Source organism: Mauremys mutica, chromosome 16 (assembly GCF_020497125.1).
Source record: "Mauremys mutica isolate MM-2020 ecotype Southern chromosome 16, ASM2049712v1, whole genome shotgun sequence".
NCBI lineage: Eukaryota > Metazoa > Chordata > Testudines > Geoemydidae > Mauremys > Mauremys mutica.
In genome coordinates this window covers 20,917,421-20,932,246 of record NC_059087.1, presented here as the reverse complement: position 1 = coordinate 20,932,246, position 14,826 = coordinate 20,917,421, and the positions used below count along the sequence as shown (strand labels likewise).

The following is a 14,826-nucleotide window of genomic DNA, read 5'->3' as shown; positions in this document are numbered from 1 at the left end:
CCATTACTCAGGGATGAGCTCTGAAACGGAACCCTGGCCTTCAGTGTATGGGTGCACACAGCTGGATAGCTGGCACACTGAGGTGTGCCCATATGTCAGGGGCCAGCTCAAAGCCCTTGTAGTTCTCACTCCCACCCCCTCTACAAAGTCAACAAGGGGGGGGGGGAATCAGGGGATGACAGAATCCCCTTGGCAGCTGGAGAGAGACTTGTGCGCTGAACCAGCAGATCTGGGATCTGCAAAAGACCAGCGGTAGCAGTGTTCTGTATTTCTAGCCTAAGCAGGCTGTGGTGGTGTGGGCCCAGATGCTGAGCGTGTAATTAAATACAAGTTAACATCTGTGTGCACTCTTACAGGTAAAAGGCCCCTGTCCTCCATGTGTCCATCAATCTTAGTGGATAAAACAAATAAGATCAAGATGGTGGTTGGTGCATCCGGAGGAACAAAAATCACCACAGCAACAGCATTGGTACGTGTCACTGTGGGACAGATGAGGAGACAATTAGTAGAGGCCAGACAAGGTTGGAGAGGTGGCTGAGTCATTCTGTCCAGCTTCTCATTGGGAAGGTTCACATGAGATTGCCTTGAGATTCAGAAATGTTAAGGGTAGAAGGAAACATTATGACGATCTAGTCTGACCCGCTATAAAATGCAGACCTTCACCCAGTCATTTCTGCATCGAGCCCATAACTTCTGTGTGAGCTATAGCATATATTTTAAGACATCATCTGGATATAAAGACTGCAAATGGTGGAGAATCCACAGCCTCCCTGTGTAAGTTCTTCCAGTGGTTACTTGTCATCACTGTTAAAAATCTGCACCATAATTCTAGTCTGAATTTGTCATTTCCAACCATAGAATCCCATTATGCCTTTTCCTGCTTGAGTAAAAAGCCATTTACTAACTAATCTCTTCCCCGGGTAGCTCTTAATAGACTGTGATCAAGTCGCCTCTTAAGAGAGATTTAGGAAGCTCAGTCTATGAGGAATGGTTTCCAGACCTCAAATATTCTTGTACCTCTTTTCCTAAACCCTTTTTGATGCATGGACACCAGAACTAGACACTATTCTGATAATGGTCTCACTAATGGGATATACAGAAGTCTCCCGCATCCTATTTGATTGTCTCCTGCTTAGGAATCAAGGATGTGTTCACCCTCTTAGTTACAGCTTCATACTCAGAGCTCATTTTCACTTAGGGTTCATGGGTACATGTGTCCTTTTCAGTGTTGCTGAATTCCAGGCTACTGTCTCCCATCCTGTGTGATCGACATGCTTTGTTTCCATGGAGACCGTCATCGTGAGCATGTCACACAAGAAAACAGCCATAATGTAACCTCACAACTGGGATGGAGTTGGGAAATCTAGGCTCTATCCCCAGCTCTGCCATTGACTGTTCTTGGGCAAATCAACTAACCTGTACCTCAGTTTCCCCATAGATAAAATGGGGATGACAATCTTTGTGAAGAGCTTTGGGTCTATGGGCGAAAGTGCTACGTAGGAGCTAAGTACTACTTAATGGGACCTACCTGGGTTAGCTGCAGCTATACTGAGCCCTAGCGTATGTCCCAGCTGAATCATTCCACTGTGCTCTGGAGACTAGGACATACCAAATTCCTTTGACTTGAACATTATTCTAAATGCATGTTTTATGTTTCTACAGAACTTAATACAATTAATCAACCGAGCAGGATACTGCTCTGGCAAGTGTGTGTGTATATGTATGTGTATATGTATGTGTGTGTGTGTGTGTGTGTGTGTATATGTATATATATATATATATATATATACATATACACACACACACACATATATCTCCAATCAATACAAAATGATTGGTGTACATTAAAGTTATAACCCTAACAAATGTAGAAATGCATAATGAAGACTGCTGTCCTAACCCTCACAGCACTGTTACAATGGGAAACGGTATCTGCAATAGAAAACCTTCATTTTAGAAGTGTCAGGTGTACCACTATGCTGTGTGCAGCAGTAACTTTTTTCTGCCATGCACTTTATTATAATATAACTCATGTGGTATGATCTCAAAAAAACCAAGTTTGCTGAGTGCCTACACAATGCCTTAAGCTTTTGGAGGCATTTAAAAAGGCTACTTTAAAAAGCACCTGTGTGTGCGAACAACCCACGATTATTTACACTAAACCCCATACTTGTGTACATTCCTGAGCACATGAATATTTGTATCTGTCTCTTTGCATGAGATTTTCCTGAGTGCAAAAGAGTGAATTTTCTTTTTTTAGGTTGCTGAAAGAGTTAGTGGGTCAATAACACTTGGTTAGCAAATACAATAGTCTACTACCCTTAGCGGTAAAGAATCCAAGTCAGATTTGGTACAATGTTCCAAGCTTCTGAGGTAGCTTGCATGGTGTGCCCTGCTTTGGGGTGATAATGGTCCAGGTGCACTTTAACAGAAGACCAGCAGAGGCTGCTGTTGAGCCTCATTCAGTACAACTTTCTGCGAATGAATGGGACAATCTAGGTTACTTGCATCACAGGCACGCAAAGTTCCTAACTTATCCAATATTGATGTTTCTGAGAGCTGCATGGTTTGCGTGGGAACTGCTCCTTCATGCATTTCTCCACATGCATGTACAACTGCAGGAGTCTCAAATGGCAGCTGCGCTGCACAGCTACAGGTTACATTTACTCGAACTCTAACTTGGCTTCATTTCAGTCTGTTTTAGAAATGTGGATCCCCATGATTCACTGTACAAACTTCTTACAGAAGCAGCCTTACAAAGTATTATGGTTTTCACAGGAAGTAGCTGCCACTCTAGTGCTCTGCTTCCTCTGATAATGGCTGTTGCTGTCCCTCTTTGGGCACTGCAGAGTGATAGGGCGGTATGTGTGGTCTAGATACGGAGTAGTGCAAAATTCAGACACTAACTTTGAATGCCCTAAGGTTTTGCCCTTTTTATTTTGAGACAGAAGGGCTCAGCTGAGCAAATTGGGATCTGGGATTCTGAATTCCACCTCGAGTGCACAGCTGTGTATAAAGACGCTCAGACCCACTGCAGTTCTGCTTTTGTGGTCCGTTCTGCTTCCTGCTTATGTTTTCTCTCGGTACAAAGCACACCGCTGAATTGCACACAGGGTTTTCCCAAGCTCATACAAAGCACAGCAGTGGGGCTAGCAGCTGGAATCTGGGGGAGCGACACTTGGTGCAAGGCAAGAGGAGGTTGTGCCATAGTTGCCGTAAGTCAGCTATTGAGGTCCTTGAGCCTAGAGGCCTTCTAACGTGTCTGCCTGTAGCCCTAAGTGGCAGTTAGAACAGCCAGGGATGAGCCAGGCATAAGGGAGCTTTGTCCAGGCTGGCTTCAAGGCAGGGAGTGGTGGAGAAGGGGCTGTAGTGGCTCTGAATCACCTGAGCAGCCCTGTATACTGGGGTGATCTCCTGTGTCCCGTTCAGCCGGCTTTAGAGGCAGCATTGTACAGGTAACGCCTAACATGCTGAGGAATCTGGCTCTCTTTCACTGCAGTATTTTGAGACACCAATGACAGAGTTCTCCAAGGGCAGGTCATGTACTAATGCTGCGGCTTTCTGCTTCATCCAGACAATCATCAAATCCCTCTGGTTCGGGTACGATATGACACAGGCTGTGGAAGACCCTCGAGTTCATGATCAGCTGTTTCCCAACGTCACGGAGCTGGAGCAGAACGTAGAGCAGGTCTGTTTGTCTTCTGTGGGAGGGATTGGGGCAGGGGGTATGATGTCAGACATGATCCTGGTCTCCGCAGGCACTGTGGGAATGTTTTCCCTATGTTCCATTGCGTAATGTTTGTCTGACTGTTTATGAGCTTAAGAATTAAAGCTGGGCAAAGCTTTGGCCTTGGTTCACAACAAGGAGTTCAAGGGCCCATCCATGTGGGTTTGCACTCGGAATTTTGGCTGCAAACAAAGCCGGAAATGCCAATACTACAGAGCTGCCCTTGGATTTGCCTGCAGGTTAATTTAATGCTGTCCTTGGCCCTGCATTGCTCAAAAGCTTTTCAAAATACTCAGCCTGGGCTAGGCATGAAGTTTGTAACAACTTAAACCCAGTGAATTTCAACAGGCTTTGTCTCTTAATGTATCACTCTCTTCGTGATCCCGAAGAGTTGGGTATGAAGCTGAGTCGTTCTATGGCACTTGAAGGATGGCCCAGGAGATATTCATTCAGTGCTGAGATCACCCTGGGAAATCCGTAGAAAACTTCCACCGAAGATCTTTACATGGGACCTTTGCTGTCCTCTCAATGCATTGTTACACTGGGGTAAAACCTGCTTCAGTCTGGGATTCAGAATGACAGATACCACTCAACTCAAGCCAGCAGACCTGCTTCTCTGACTCACTTCTCTGATACACTAACCTCCCAGATGTCCTGCGGGCAGATGTGGATCAGCACTTTCTCTGCAGAGCTCCTGAACAACTCTAGCAGAAGCAGCAAAGAATCCTGTGGCACCTTATAGACTAACAGACGTTTTGCAGCATGAGCTTTCGTGGGTGAATACCCACTTCGTCGGATGCAAGTAGTGGAAATTTCCAGGGGCCCAGGACGGGCAGGAAATTTCCACTACTTGCATCTGGAAATTTCCACTACTTGCATCCGATGAAGTGGGTATTCACCCACGAAAGCTCATGCTGCAAAACGTCTGTTAGTCTATAAGGTGCCACAGGATTCTTTGCTGCTTTTACAGATCCAGACTAACACGGCTACCCCTCTGATACTTAACTCTAGCAGACACTCCAGGCCTTGTAAAAAGCTCACCTTAACTGATCACTCTCGTTTCATGTACTCTGTGTATATATCTATATCTTCCTACTGTATTTTCCACTGCATGCAGCCGATGAAGGTGGGCTCTAGCCCACGAAAGCTTATGCTCAAATAAATTTGTTAGTCTCTAAGGTGCAACAAGTACTTCTGTTCTTTTTGCTGATACAGACTAACGTGGCTGCTGCTCTGAATCCAGGCCTTGTGTATTTAAAAACATGCTTTTCCCAGACAAGACCTGCTTTGTTCATCAAACTAGAAACACCGTGTCCAGAAACCCCTTTTCTATCTGTGGAGAGCTAAAGGGGCTTCTGCTGTAGTTATGGCAGCAACTAAAATAGCCATTATCAAGTTTGGGGATGGCCCCTGGCCTCTAAAAGCCACAAAAACGCCCTGTCAACCTCAAAGCTAGTCAGTTGACTGGAGCGAGGCAGTTTGCCTACAAAACTTGAAGTGGCATGGATGAGGCGCTCACGCATGGACGTGATGTGCTGTAGTGTTCAAAATGTTTCACTTACATAAAATGGCCCTACTGGGTCAGACCAAAGGTCCAGCTAGCCCAGTATCCTGTCTTCCCACAGTGACCAGTGCTTCAGAGGGAATGAACAGAACAGGCAATCATCAAGTGATCCATCCCCTGTCCATTCCCAACTTCTGGCAAACAGAGGCTAGGGACACTCAGAGCATGGCGTTGCACCCCTGCCCGTCCTGGCTAGTGGCCATTGATAGACCTATCCATTAACTGCTCTAGTTATTTTTTTGAGCCCTGTTATAGTTTTGGCCTTCACAACAGAGAGTCCCACAGGTTGACTGTGTGTTGTGTGAAGGAGTACTTCCTTTTTTAACCTGCAGCCCATTAATTTCCCTATTAATGACCCCTAGTTCTTGCATTATCTAAAGGAGTAAATAACACTTTATTCACTTTCTCCACACCAGTCAAGATATTATCAACCTCTCTCATATCCCCCACTTAGTCATCTCTTTTCCAAGCTGAAAAGTCCATCTTTTTGATCTCTTCATACAGAAGCTGTTTCATACCCCTCATCATTTTTGTTGCCCTTCTCTGTACCTTTTCCAAGTCTAATATTTCTTTTTTGAGATGGGGCAACTAGATCTGACCAGAGTATTCAAGATGTGGGTGTATCATGGATTTTTATAGAGGCATTATGATATTTTCTGTCTTATCTATCCCTTTCCTAATGCTTCCTAATATTCTGTTAGCTTTTTTGACTGCAGCTGCACATGGAGCAGATGTTTTGGGAAAGCTATCCACAATGACTCCAAGATCTATCACTCTAGTGCTCTGCTTCCTCTGATAATGGCTGTTGCTGGGTCTGTTTGGGCACTGCAGAGTGATAGGGAGGTATGTGTGGTCTAGATACAGAGAAATGCAAAATTCAGACACTAACTTCAAATGCCCTAAGGTTTTGCCCCTTTTATTTAAAGCCAGAAGGGCTCAGCTGAGCAATTGGGATCTGGGATTCTGAATTCCACCTCTAAAGCACAGCCGTGTTTGGGCAGGATCTATAAAGACCCCCAGACCCACTGCAGTTCTGCTTTTGTGGCCCATCATGCTTCCTGCTTATGTTTCCTCTCTGTACAAAGCACACCACTGAATTGCACGCATGGTTTTGCCAAGCTCATACAATATGCATTCTTTTGCCTTTCTCCACATTGAATGTCATCTGCCATTTTGTTGCCCAGTCACCCAGTTTTGTGAGATTCCTTTGTAACTCTTTGCAGTCTGCTTTGGACTTAACTATCTTAAATAATTTTGAATCGTCTGCAAATTTTGCCAACTCACTGTTTACTCCTTTTTCCAGATCATTTATGAATGTGTTGAACAGTATTAGTCCCAGTATAGACCCCCGGAGGACACCACTATTTACTTCTCTCTGCTCTGAAAATTTATCATTTATTCCTACCCTTTGTTTCTTATCTTTTTAACCAGTTACTGATCCATGAGAGGACCTTCCCTCTTATCCCATGACAGCTTACTTTGCTTAAGAGCCTTTGGTGAGGGACCTTGTCATAGGCTTTCTGAAACTCGAAGTACACCATCTCCACTGGATCATCCTTGTTCACATGCTTGTTGACCCCCCCCCCCCCAAAGAATTCTAGTTAGATTGGCGAGGCATGATTTCACTTTACAAAAAAAATCATGTTGACTCTTCCCCAGCAAATCACGTTCATCTATGTGTCTGAGAATTCTGTTCTTTACTATAGTTTCAACCAGTTTGCCCAATACTGAAGTTAGACTTACTGGCCTGTAATTGCCAGGATTGCTTCTGGAGCCTTTTTTATAAATTGGTGTCACATGAGCTATCCTCCAGTCATCCGGTACAAAAGCTGATGTAAATGAGAGGTTACAAACCACACTTAGTAGTTCTGTAATTTCACATTTGAGTTCCGTCAGAATTCTTGGGTGAATACCATCTGGTCCCGGTGAGTTGTTATTGCTGTTTATCAATCTGTTCCAAAACCTCCTCTAATGACCCCTCAATCTGGGACAGTTCCTCAGATCTGTCACCTAAAAAGAATGGCTCAGGTTTGGGAATCTCCCTCACGTCCTCCACAGTGAAGACTGATGCAAAAAATGCAATTAGTTTCTCCCCAATGGCTTGTGCTCCTTAAGCACCTTGATCGTCCAGTGACCCCACTGATTGTTTGGCAGGCTTCCTGCTTTTGCTGTTACTTTTTGAGTGTTTGGCTAGTTGCAATTCACATTCTTTTTTGGCCTGCCTAATTATACTTTTACCCTTGACTTGCCAGAGTTTATGCTCCTTTTCTATTTTCTTCAATGGGATTTAACTTCCAATTATTAAAGGATGCCTTTTTGCCTCCAACTGCTTCTTTTACTTTGTTTAGCCATGGTGGCACTTTTTTGGCCTCTTACTATGTTTTTTAATGTGAGTTATACATTTAATTTAAGCCTCTATTATGGTGTTTTTTAAGTTTCCCTGCAGCTTGCAGGCATTTCACTTTTGGGAATGTACCTTTTAATTTCTGTTTAATGAGCTGCCTCTTTTTTGTGTAGTTCCCCATTTTTAAATTAAATGCCACCGTGGTGGGCTTATTTGGTGTCCCACCACCCCCACAGGGATGTTGCATTTAATTATATGATGGTTGCTTATTACCAAGTGGTTCAGCTATATTCACCGCTTGAACCAGACCCAGTGCAACATTTAGGATTAAATCAAGAATTTCCTTCTGTCACTTTGTAGCAAAACCCCTTGGAAAGCCAGAGAGAGGAGGTAGCTGGCTGGAGGAGTGGGAGGGTGGAGATGGTGGACCAGGTTTCTGCGTGGAGCTACCAGCAGCAGAGGGGCAGCTCAGCAGTCCAGTATACTTGTGTGTTGCAAGTGAGGTACATTGCATGTACTGTGTAATCGCTGTGTGCATTCTTTGGTGCCTCTCCTGTTGTGTGTTTACCCCTTCTCTCTGCATTCCAGGGCATAGAAGTGGAACTAAAGAAGCGGAAACACGATATCAAGCGGACTAACAGTAGCGCTGTCGTCCAGGCCATTCTATGGACTGCCGATGGCTGGGCTGCTGTGTCTGATTCCCGGAAAGGTGGCTTCCCAGCAGGCTACTGAAGTCGCTCAAGCTGCTCTGACAGCCTGCTTCTTTGCAGATCTAGTGACCAGCTTACATTTGGGGAAGGGGGGGAGGGAATACTTGAGCACTGCAACTCAGGGACTGTCACAGGAAAGAATGAATTTGCCTGTGGTTCTGCTAATGGACCTGGACAGATGTTCTCGAGGGTCATTACTGAAAAGTGCCTTACAACAGATCAGTGTGCTAAGGAAAAGCACAAATCTCCCAGAATATCCAGCACCTACCTAAAGGGTCTGCTCCCTCCTCCTGCTCACCAGGGACTGAGTGCACAGCTGTTGGAAGGTCCAAAGCCCAGCTGCAGAAAGTGTTCCTTTATTTTTCAGCTTTACCCAGCCAGTGGCTGTCCTGGTCTGTCCTCTAGAAGTGACGCATTCCCATGAGAAACGAATGCTGGACTGTGAACGGGATGGAAGGTGCTGGCAACGCTACACTGTAAGGCAGCACACCTGAGCCACAGGCTGAAGAGGGATTGGGATAACCCTTTCCCACAACCTCACCCATTATTTTTTATGGTCTTGCTTCTCATTTCAGGAGTTTATGAGGGATGACGGGGTAGCTGAAGAAGTGATGGTGCCAATGTCTTTTTGTTTGTTTTTTTACCTCTGTTCAAAAGCTGGCAAGGGAAGACAGAGGCTACCTGTTTAATTTATGCTGAAAAAGAATGACAGGAGGTAAACATCCCTGCTTTCACCTGTACAGTGCACTTGTCCACAAGGAATCGGAAGGCTCCGTATGACTGAGGCACTGCAGCAATTTGGCTCCTTGGTGCAACTCCTTCAGGTCCCAGAAAATAGGGACAAGGCTCCCTTATCCATGATGTGTCTTCCCTTCTCCCCTCACCCCAGGCGTCTCCAATTTGTCTCTCACTATTATCCCTTCTGACAGCATGCAAATTCCTAGAGTCCAAAGGTAAAAGGAAGGAAGCATTTAAAGCCGAATAGCATGGTGTAAACCACTGACAGCCCGGGCAGCAAGGTATCTTGTCTTTCAGGTACCAAGCACAACTTCTGAGGGGTCGGTTTGGTTATATCACTGTGATATGGTGTCTAGCAGCTGAAAAAAGATCTTTCTATAAGGGGTGGGGGGTGCAGGGTGCCCATCCTTCAACTCCAAATTTGATGCAGTTGAATACGTGGATTTTTCTTTCTTATCTGCAGCTTACCCCAAAGACTTGAATATTGCAGAAGTTGTGTCCTTAGATGAGTGTGAAGCTGTGGTTTCAGCTAACTGTGTGTCCCTTAAACTTTTGAGTTGCTTGTGACTTTAGCCATCTTTCTAACAGAAATAAGACTATTTGCCACCTTCAGAGCTAGGGGTCATTCATTTGGATTTGAGATGCAAGGTGGGTAAATAAGGCCTGAGCCCCCTCGCTGCCTCCTGAAGTCTTCCCACCGGAGGTGAGGCTGGTCAGTAGCTTTCAGAAGCCCTTGGTACCTTATAGGATGGGCACAAACAAACTGTCAGCCTGCTACTCTCGCCATTGTCCACTGGAGTTGGGTGAAATCCAAGAACTAAAATATAACTGGTCTAAACAGGATTTTAAAAATCTATTCAGTGGCATTAATAATACAAACAAGTCTTCATTGAAAATGAATGTTAACCTGAAGTAGCCCTCTAAAGAGCAAGCGCAAGCATTTGCTCACTTGTATTTTAAAACAAGCCAAAAAAAAATCCACAATACTAATAACGAAATGAATGCCAGGTTATTCAGAAAGTATACCCCAAAGGATTTAGGAGCACAGTTCCTACAGTCAGTGGCAATTGTGTTCCTAAATCCTGTAGGTGTGGAGCGGGTCAGGAACTGACTTTTTCCTCCGAGAATTTCTGATGAAAACAAATGTTTGTCTTTGCAAATGCTCAGATTTTGCAGTTACCAAAATTTAATTTCTTAAGTGTTTTGGGATGAAAACTTCCTTTTTCAAACTCCTTTTTTATTCATGAAAAATATTAGTTGAACTCATTTCCTGTCCCATTCTATATAGGTCTTTCTGCAACAGGGCAAGATTCTCAAACTTTTTCCACAGTAAGTCAAGGTTTAGCTATCAGTGTGTTGCTTTGATGGTACAGAAACCTCACTATGACTTATTTTCTAGCTGACAAACAAGAGTCAAAGTATGGCCTTCAAAGATTTGAACTGATTTGCACTGATTATGTTTAAAAAAAATAAATAATTCCATAAACGTGCACTGAAATGTTATGAGTGAAAGTCCCAGTAGAGGAAATTAAGTAGAACTTGGGTACTATTTTGGAAAGCACCAGAGCAAACCATTTTAAAACGACTGCTTTAGCTTCTCCCAATCTTTATAATGACACCAGTTGTCTCATATCACTTTAAGTAAAGGAGCCTCATAAGCTCCTTAGCACTAGTTAGGCTGTTGCTATTTCACAATCACTGCGGTAATATTCAGACCCCCGACAATTCAGTGCATAATGCTGGGCCCAGGGCCCCAGGCATGAAAGCCCAGTCCAGGCAAAGACACCCTTATTTCAGAGGTGAAATAGAACATGTGGGTGTTCAAAACCACCTTGAACGCCTTGCTGCTACTGGAAGAAATGCCAGAATGACTCGGGATGGCAGAGAAATGGAAACTACGCGGCTGGTTCCATTCTCTAAGAACTGATTGGTTGGGGTGGGGGAGGTAGGGCTGCAGGCTAAAAATTCCCAGCATCTACAAGCCATTTGTAAAAGTACTTTATTAAAAATATAACTTTGTAAAACAAATTTCCATTGGAAAATAGATGCATATCCCCTCTCACAGTGTCACGTAAAGTCCATGGAAGGTGGCAGTGTACAGAACTGGCCCCTGCCCTTGGCAGCAATTGGCATGGGGGAGCCAACCATCGGAGAAGCCCAGGGCTGGACCTGATTGATGCTGAGATCAGGGTTGAGGTGTAATATGGTAGCAACAATAGCTCCTGCCTACTTCCAGCCAGGTCCTCATCTTTATACACACTAAGCAACATTCACCCAGCCAAAGGTCACGACAGCTCTAGTGCTACTTCTGTTCAGTTTATCTGCCTAGTGTTTTATGGTTCTACATGATGGTTGTGCTAGCGTACGGTCAGTGGACCTGCTCTTGAAGAGTTGGGTCCATTTTTGAACTTACTGTTTTGGGCCTATGTAATTACCCACAATTCTTGGGTGGCAACTAATTATAGTCATCAGTGCTACCACCGTTGAGAGGTCAGTATACCTGCAGCTCAGGTCATAAGACTGCTAAATCACAACAAACAGCTACTGCAAGCACCAGCCTGTAACAAGTAGGTAGGTGAAATTAAGGAAAAAGCAGGGCCCCTCTCATTCTACATACTCTAGAATGAATGCTAGCCAAGCAGCAACATTCTTTTATCCTGTACCATTCTGCCACACTTACATTTAATACTTGTTCAGGCAAGCACTTTAAACCGCAAGCCCTGCTTCAGGAAAACACATGGTCTTACTCATTGACTAGTACGTAAAGTAATAAATTTGTTTTCCAGACAGCAGCAAAGCGTCCTGTGGCACCTTATAGAGTAACAGATGTATTGGAGCATAAGCTTTTGTGGGTGAATACCCACTTCATCAGCTTATGCTCCAATACATCTGTTACTCTATAAGGTGCCGCAGGACTCTGTTGCTGTTTACAGAGCCAGACTAACACGGCTACCCCTCTGATACTTTTCCAGACAAAACATCATGGTTCTAGTGCAACCATACGTCTGTATGAGCCACCACTATGATGCAGCCGTAGCTTCTCATGGAAGTTGATGCAATAAAGAGAGTTTCTTGGCGTACAATTACTGAAGGAAAACAGCTCGCTCTTTGTAGCAAGTTTCATTTTCAACAGCATTGAAATGCATATAAAGGCTGACTTTTGTTTCTCCGAGTTAATAGGTTTCAAAGTGGCTAGCATTTTATTTACATGATAGGGGCTTATGAGTAGAAAAAGCAGGCATCCAGCAATCTGGTTTCATGAGATACAGGATTTTTTTAAAGGCATGTACGCAGCCATTGGGGACCAAAAGCTAACAGTCAGAAGGGTTTGTGGAGACATTTTAAGCATGAGTTTAAAAACAGTGGTGGGGGGATAATGAGACTGGTGTAAAAAGACTAAGGTCTGACATGAATGCAACTGTTTGCTTTTCTCCATAAAATGGGTTAGCCGATTAGGGAATCTATTAACGCACACAAAAAAAAAAGCCAATATAAATTCGTTATATGCACGGCTTTAACAGCGTATAATAATCTTAATTCCTGCATGCAAACAAAGGTTCCTGTACACAGGTGAATTTATAGCGGCATGCTGAATCTTTGGTCCTATGAATTTTTCTAAAGCCCTTTAAAACTATCAGTGTACAAATATAAACAATGTGACTGCATGCCCAATCATACTTATGGCAGGGATGAGGCATATATAACCCCCAGGCCGTGCATGTCTGTGATTTAACAAGCACTAGTCCGCTCCCCTCCTACAGGCATATTAGCTATGACTGTTCTTTGGCATGTTCCTACACTCCTCTCCTTAAATTCTCTGAAAAACGTAGGTCACTTGTGGTAGTTAATCAGGGGCAACTCATTTTTGTGGAGCACAATTCTTCCTGAGGGGACAGGCGTAAAATAGTCACAGAATGCACAGCACCAGTCTGCATCATGGCTCATTGCGTTGGTGGGTGCAGTAACAGCTCCAGTTAGGAAAGGTTCATTGTGTATTTGTGAAGATGTAATAGAAATCCTGACTATGCTACTCTTAGACTCATAGACTTTAAGGTCAGAAGGGACCATTATGATCTTCTAGTCTGACCACCTGAACAATGCAGGCCACAGAATCTCACCCACCCACTCCTGTAACAAACCGCTGACTTATGGCTGAGCTATTGAAGTCCTCAACGTGTGGTTTAAAGACTTCAAGGTGCAGAGAATCCTCCAGCAAGTGACCCGTGTCCCATGCTGCAAAAGAAGGTGAAAACCCCCCAGGGCCTCTGCCAATATGCCCTGGAGGAAAATTCCTTCCTGACCCCCCCCAATATGGCCATCAGCTAAACCCTGCACATGTGGGCAAGACTCACCAGCCAGACACCCAGGAAAGAATTCTCTGTAGTAACTCAGATCCCATCCCATCTAACATGCCATCACAGGCCATTGGGCATATTTACCGCTAATAGTCAAAGATCAATTAATTGCCAAAATTAGGATATCCCCTCATACCATCCCTTTCATAAACTTATCAAGCTGAGTCTTGAAGCCAGAGATGTCTTTTGCCTCCACTGCTCCCTTTGGAAGGCTATTCCAGACCTTCACTCCTCGGATGGTTAGAAACCTTTGTCTAATTTCAAGTCTAAACTTCCTGATGGCCAGTTTATATCCATTTGTTCTTGTGTCCACATTGGTACTGAGCTTAAATACCTCCCAGGTATTTATCCCTCTGATATATTTAGAGAAAGCAATCGTATTTCCCCTCAAGCTTTCTTTTGGTTAGGCTAAACAAGCCAAGCTCTTTGAGTCTCCTTTCATAAGACAGGTTTTCTATTCCTCGGATCATCCTAGTAGCCCTTTTCTGTACCTGTTCCAGTTTGAATTCATCCTTCTTAAACATGGGAGACCAGAACTGCACACACTATTCCAGATGAGGGCTGTCTTGTATAACGGTACTAACACCGTCTTATCTCTACTGGAAATACCTCGCCTGACGCATCCCAAGACCATAGTAGCTTTTTTCACGGCCATATCACATTGACGGCTCATAGTCATCCTGTGATCAACCAGTACTCCAAGGTCCTTCTCCTCCTTTGTTACTTCCAAGTGATGCGTTCCCAGTTTATAACAAAAATTCTTGTTATTAATCCCTAAATGCATGACCTTGCACTTTTCACTATTAAATTTCATCCTATTACTATTACTCCAGTTTACAAGGTCATCCAGATCTTCCTGTAGGATATCCCGGTCCCTCTCTGTATTGGCAATACCTCCCAGCTTTGTGTCAGCCGCAAACTTTATTAGCACATTCCCACTTTTTGTGCCAAGGTCAGTAATAAAAAGATTAAATAAGATTGGTCCCACCCTGAGGAACTCCACTAGTAACCTCCTTCCAGCCTGACAATTCACCTTTCAGTATGACCCGTTGTAGTCTCCCCTTTAACCAGTTCCTTATCCACCTTTCAATTTTCATATTGATCCCCATCTTTTCCAATTTAACTAATAATTTCCCATGTGGACCCATATCAAACGCCTTACTGAACTCAAGGTAAATTAGATCCACTGTGTTTCCTTTGTCTAAAAAATCTGTTACCTTCTCAAAGAAGGAGATCAGGTTGGTTTCGCATGATCTACCTTTTGTAAAACCATGTTGTATTTTGTCCCAATTACCATTGACCTTAATGTCCTTAACTACTTTCTCCTTCAAATATTTTCTAAGACCTTGCATACTACAGATGTCAAACTAACAGGCCTGTAGTTACCC

General features: G+C 43.9%; 1 protein-coding gene across 6 annotated transcripts in view; it reads left to right on the top strand.

Annotated features, from left to right (window-relative positions):
- The window catches only part of GGT1 (gamma-glutamyltransferase 1), a 58,223-nt gene extending 47,112 nt beyond the window's left edge, over positions 1-11,111 (top strand). For 5 of the 6 annotated variants that reach the window (XM_044989606.1, XM_044989601.1, XM_044989605.1 and 2 more), the window contains 4 exons: positions 357-469; positions 3,575-3,688; positions 7,996-8,138; positions 8,224-8,361. In XM_044989606.1, the coding sequence (XP_044845541.1) occupies positions 357-469; positions 3,575-3,688; positions 7,996-8,138; positions 8,224-8,230 (377 nt within the window). In that variant the 3' untranslated portion in view covers positions 8,231-8,361. Of the gene's footprint in view, positions 1-356; positions 470-3,574; positions 3,689-7,995; positions 8,139-8,223 lie in introns of all 6 variants that reach the window. The other variant, XM_044989602.1, reaches the window with a different exon arrangement.
- The last annotated feature ends 3,715 nt before the right edge of the window (positions 11,112-14,826 follow it).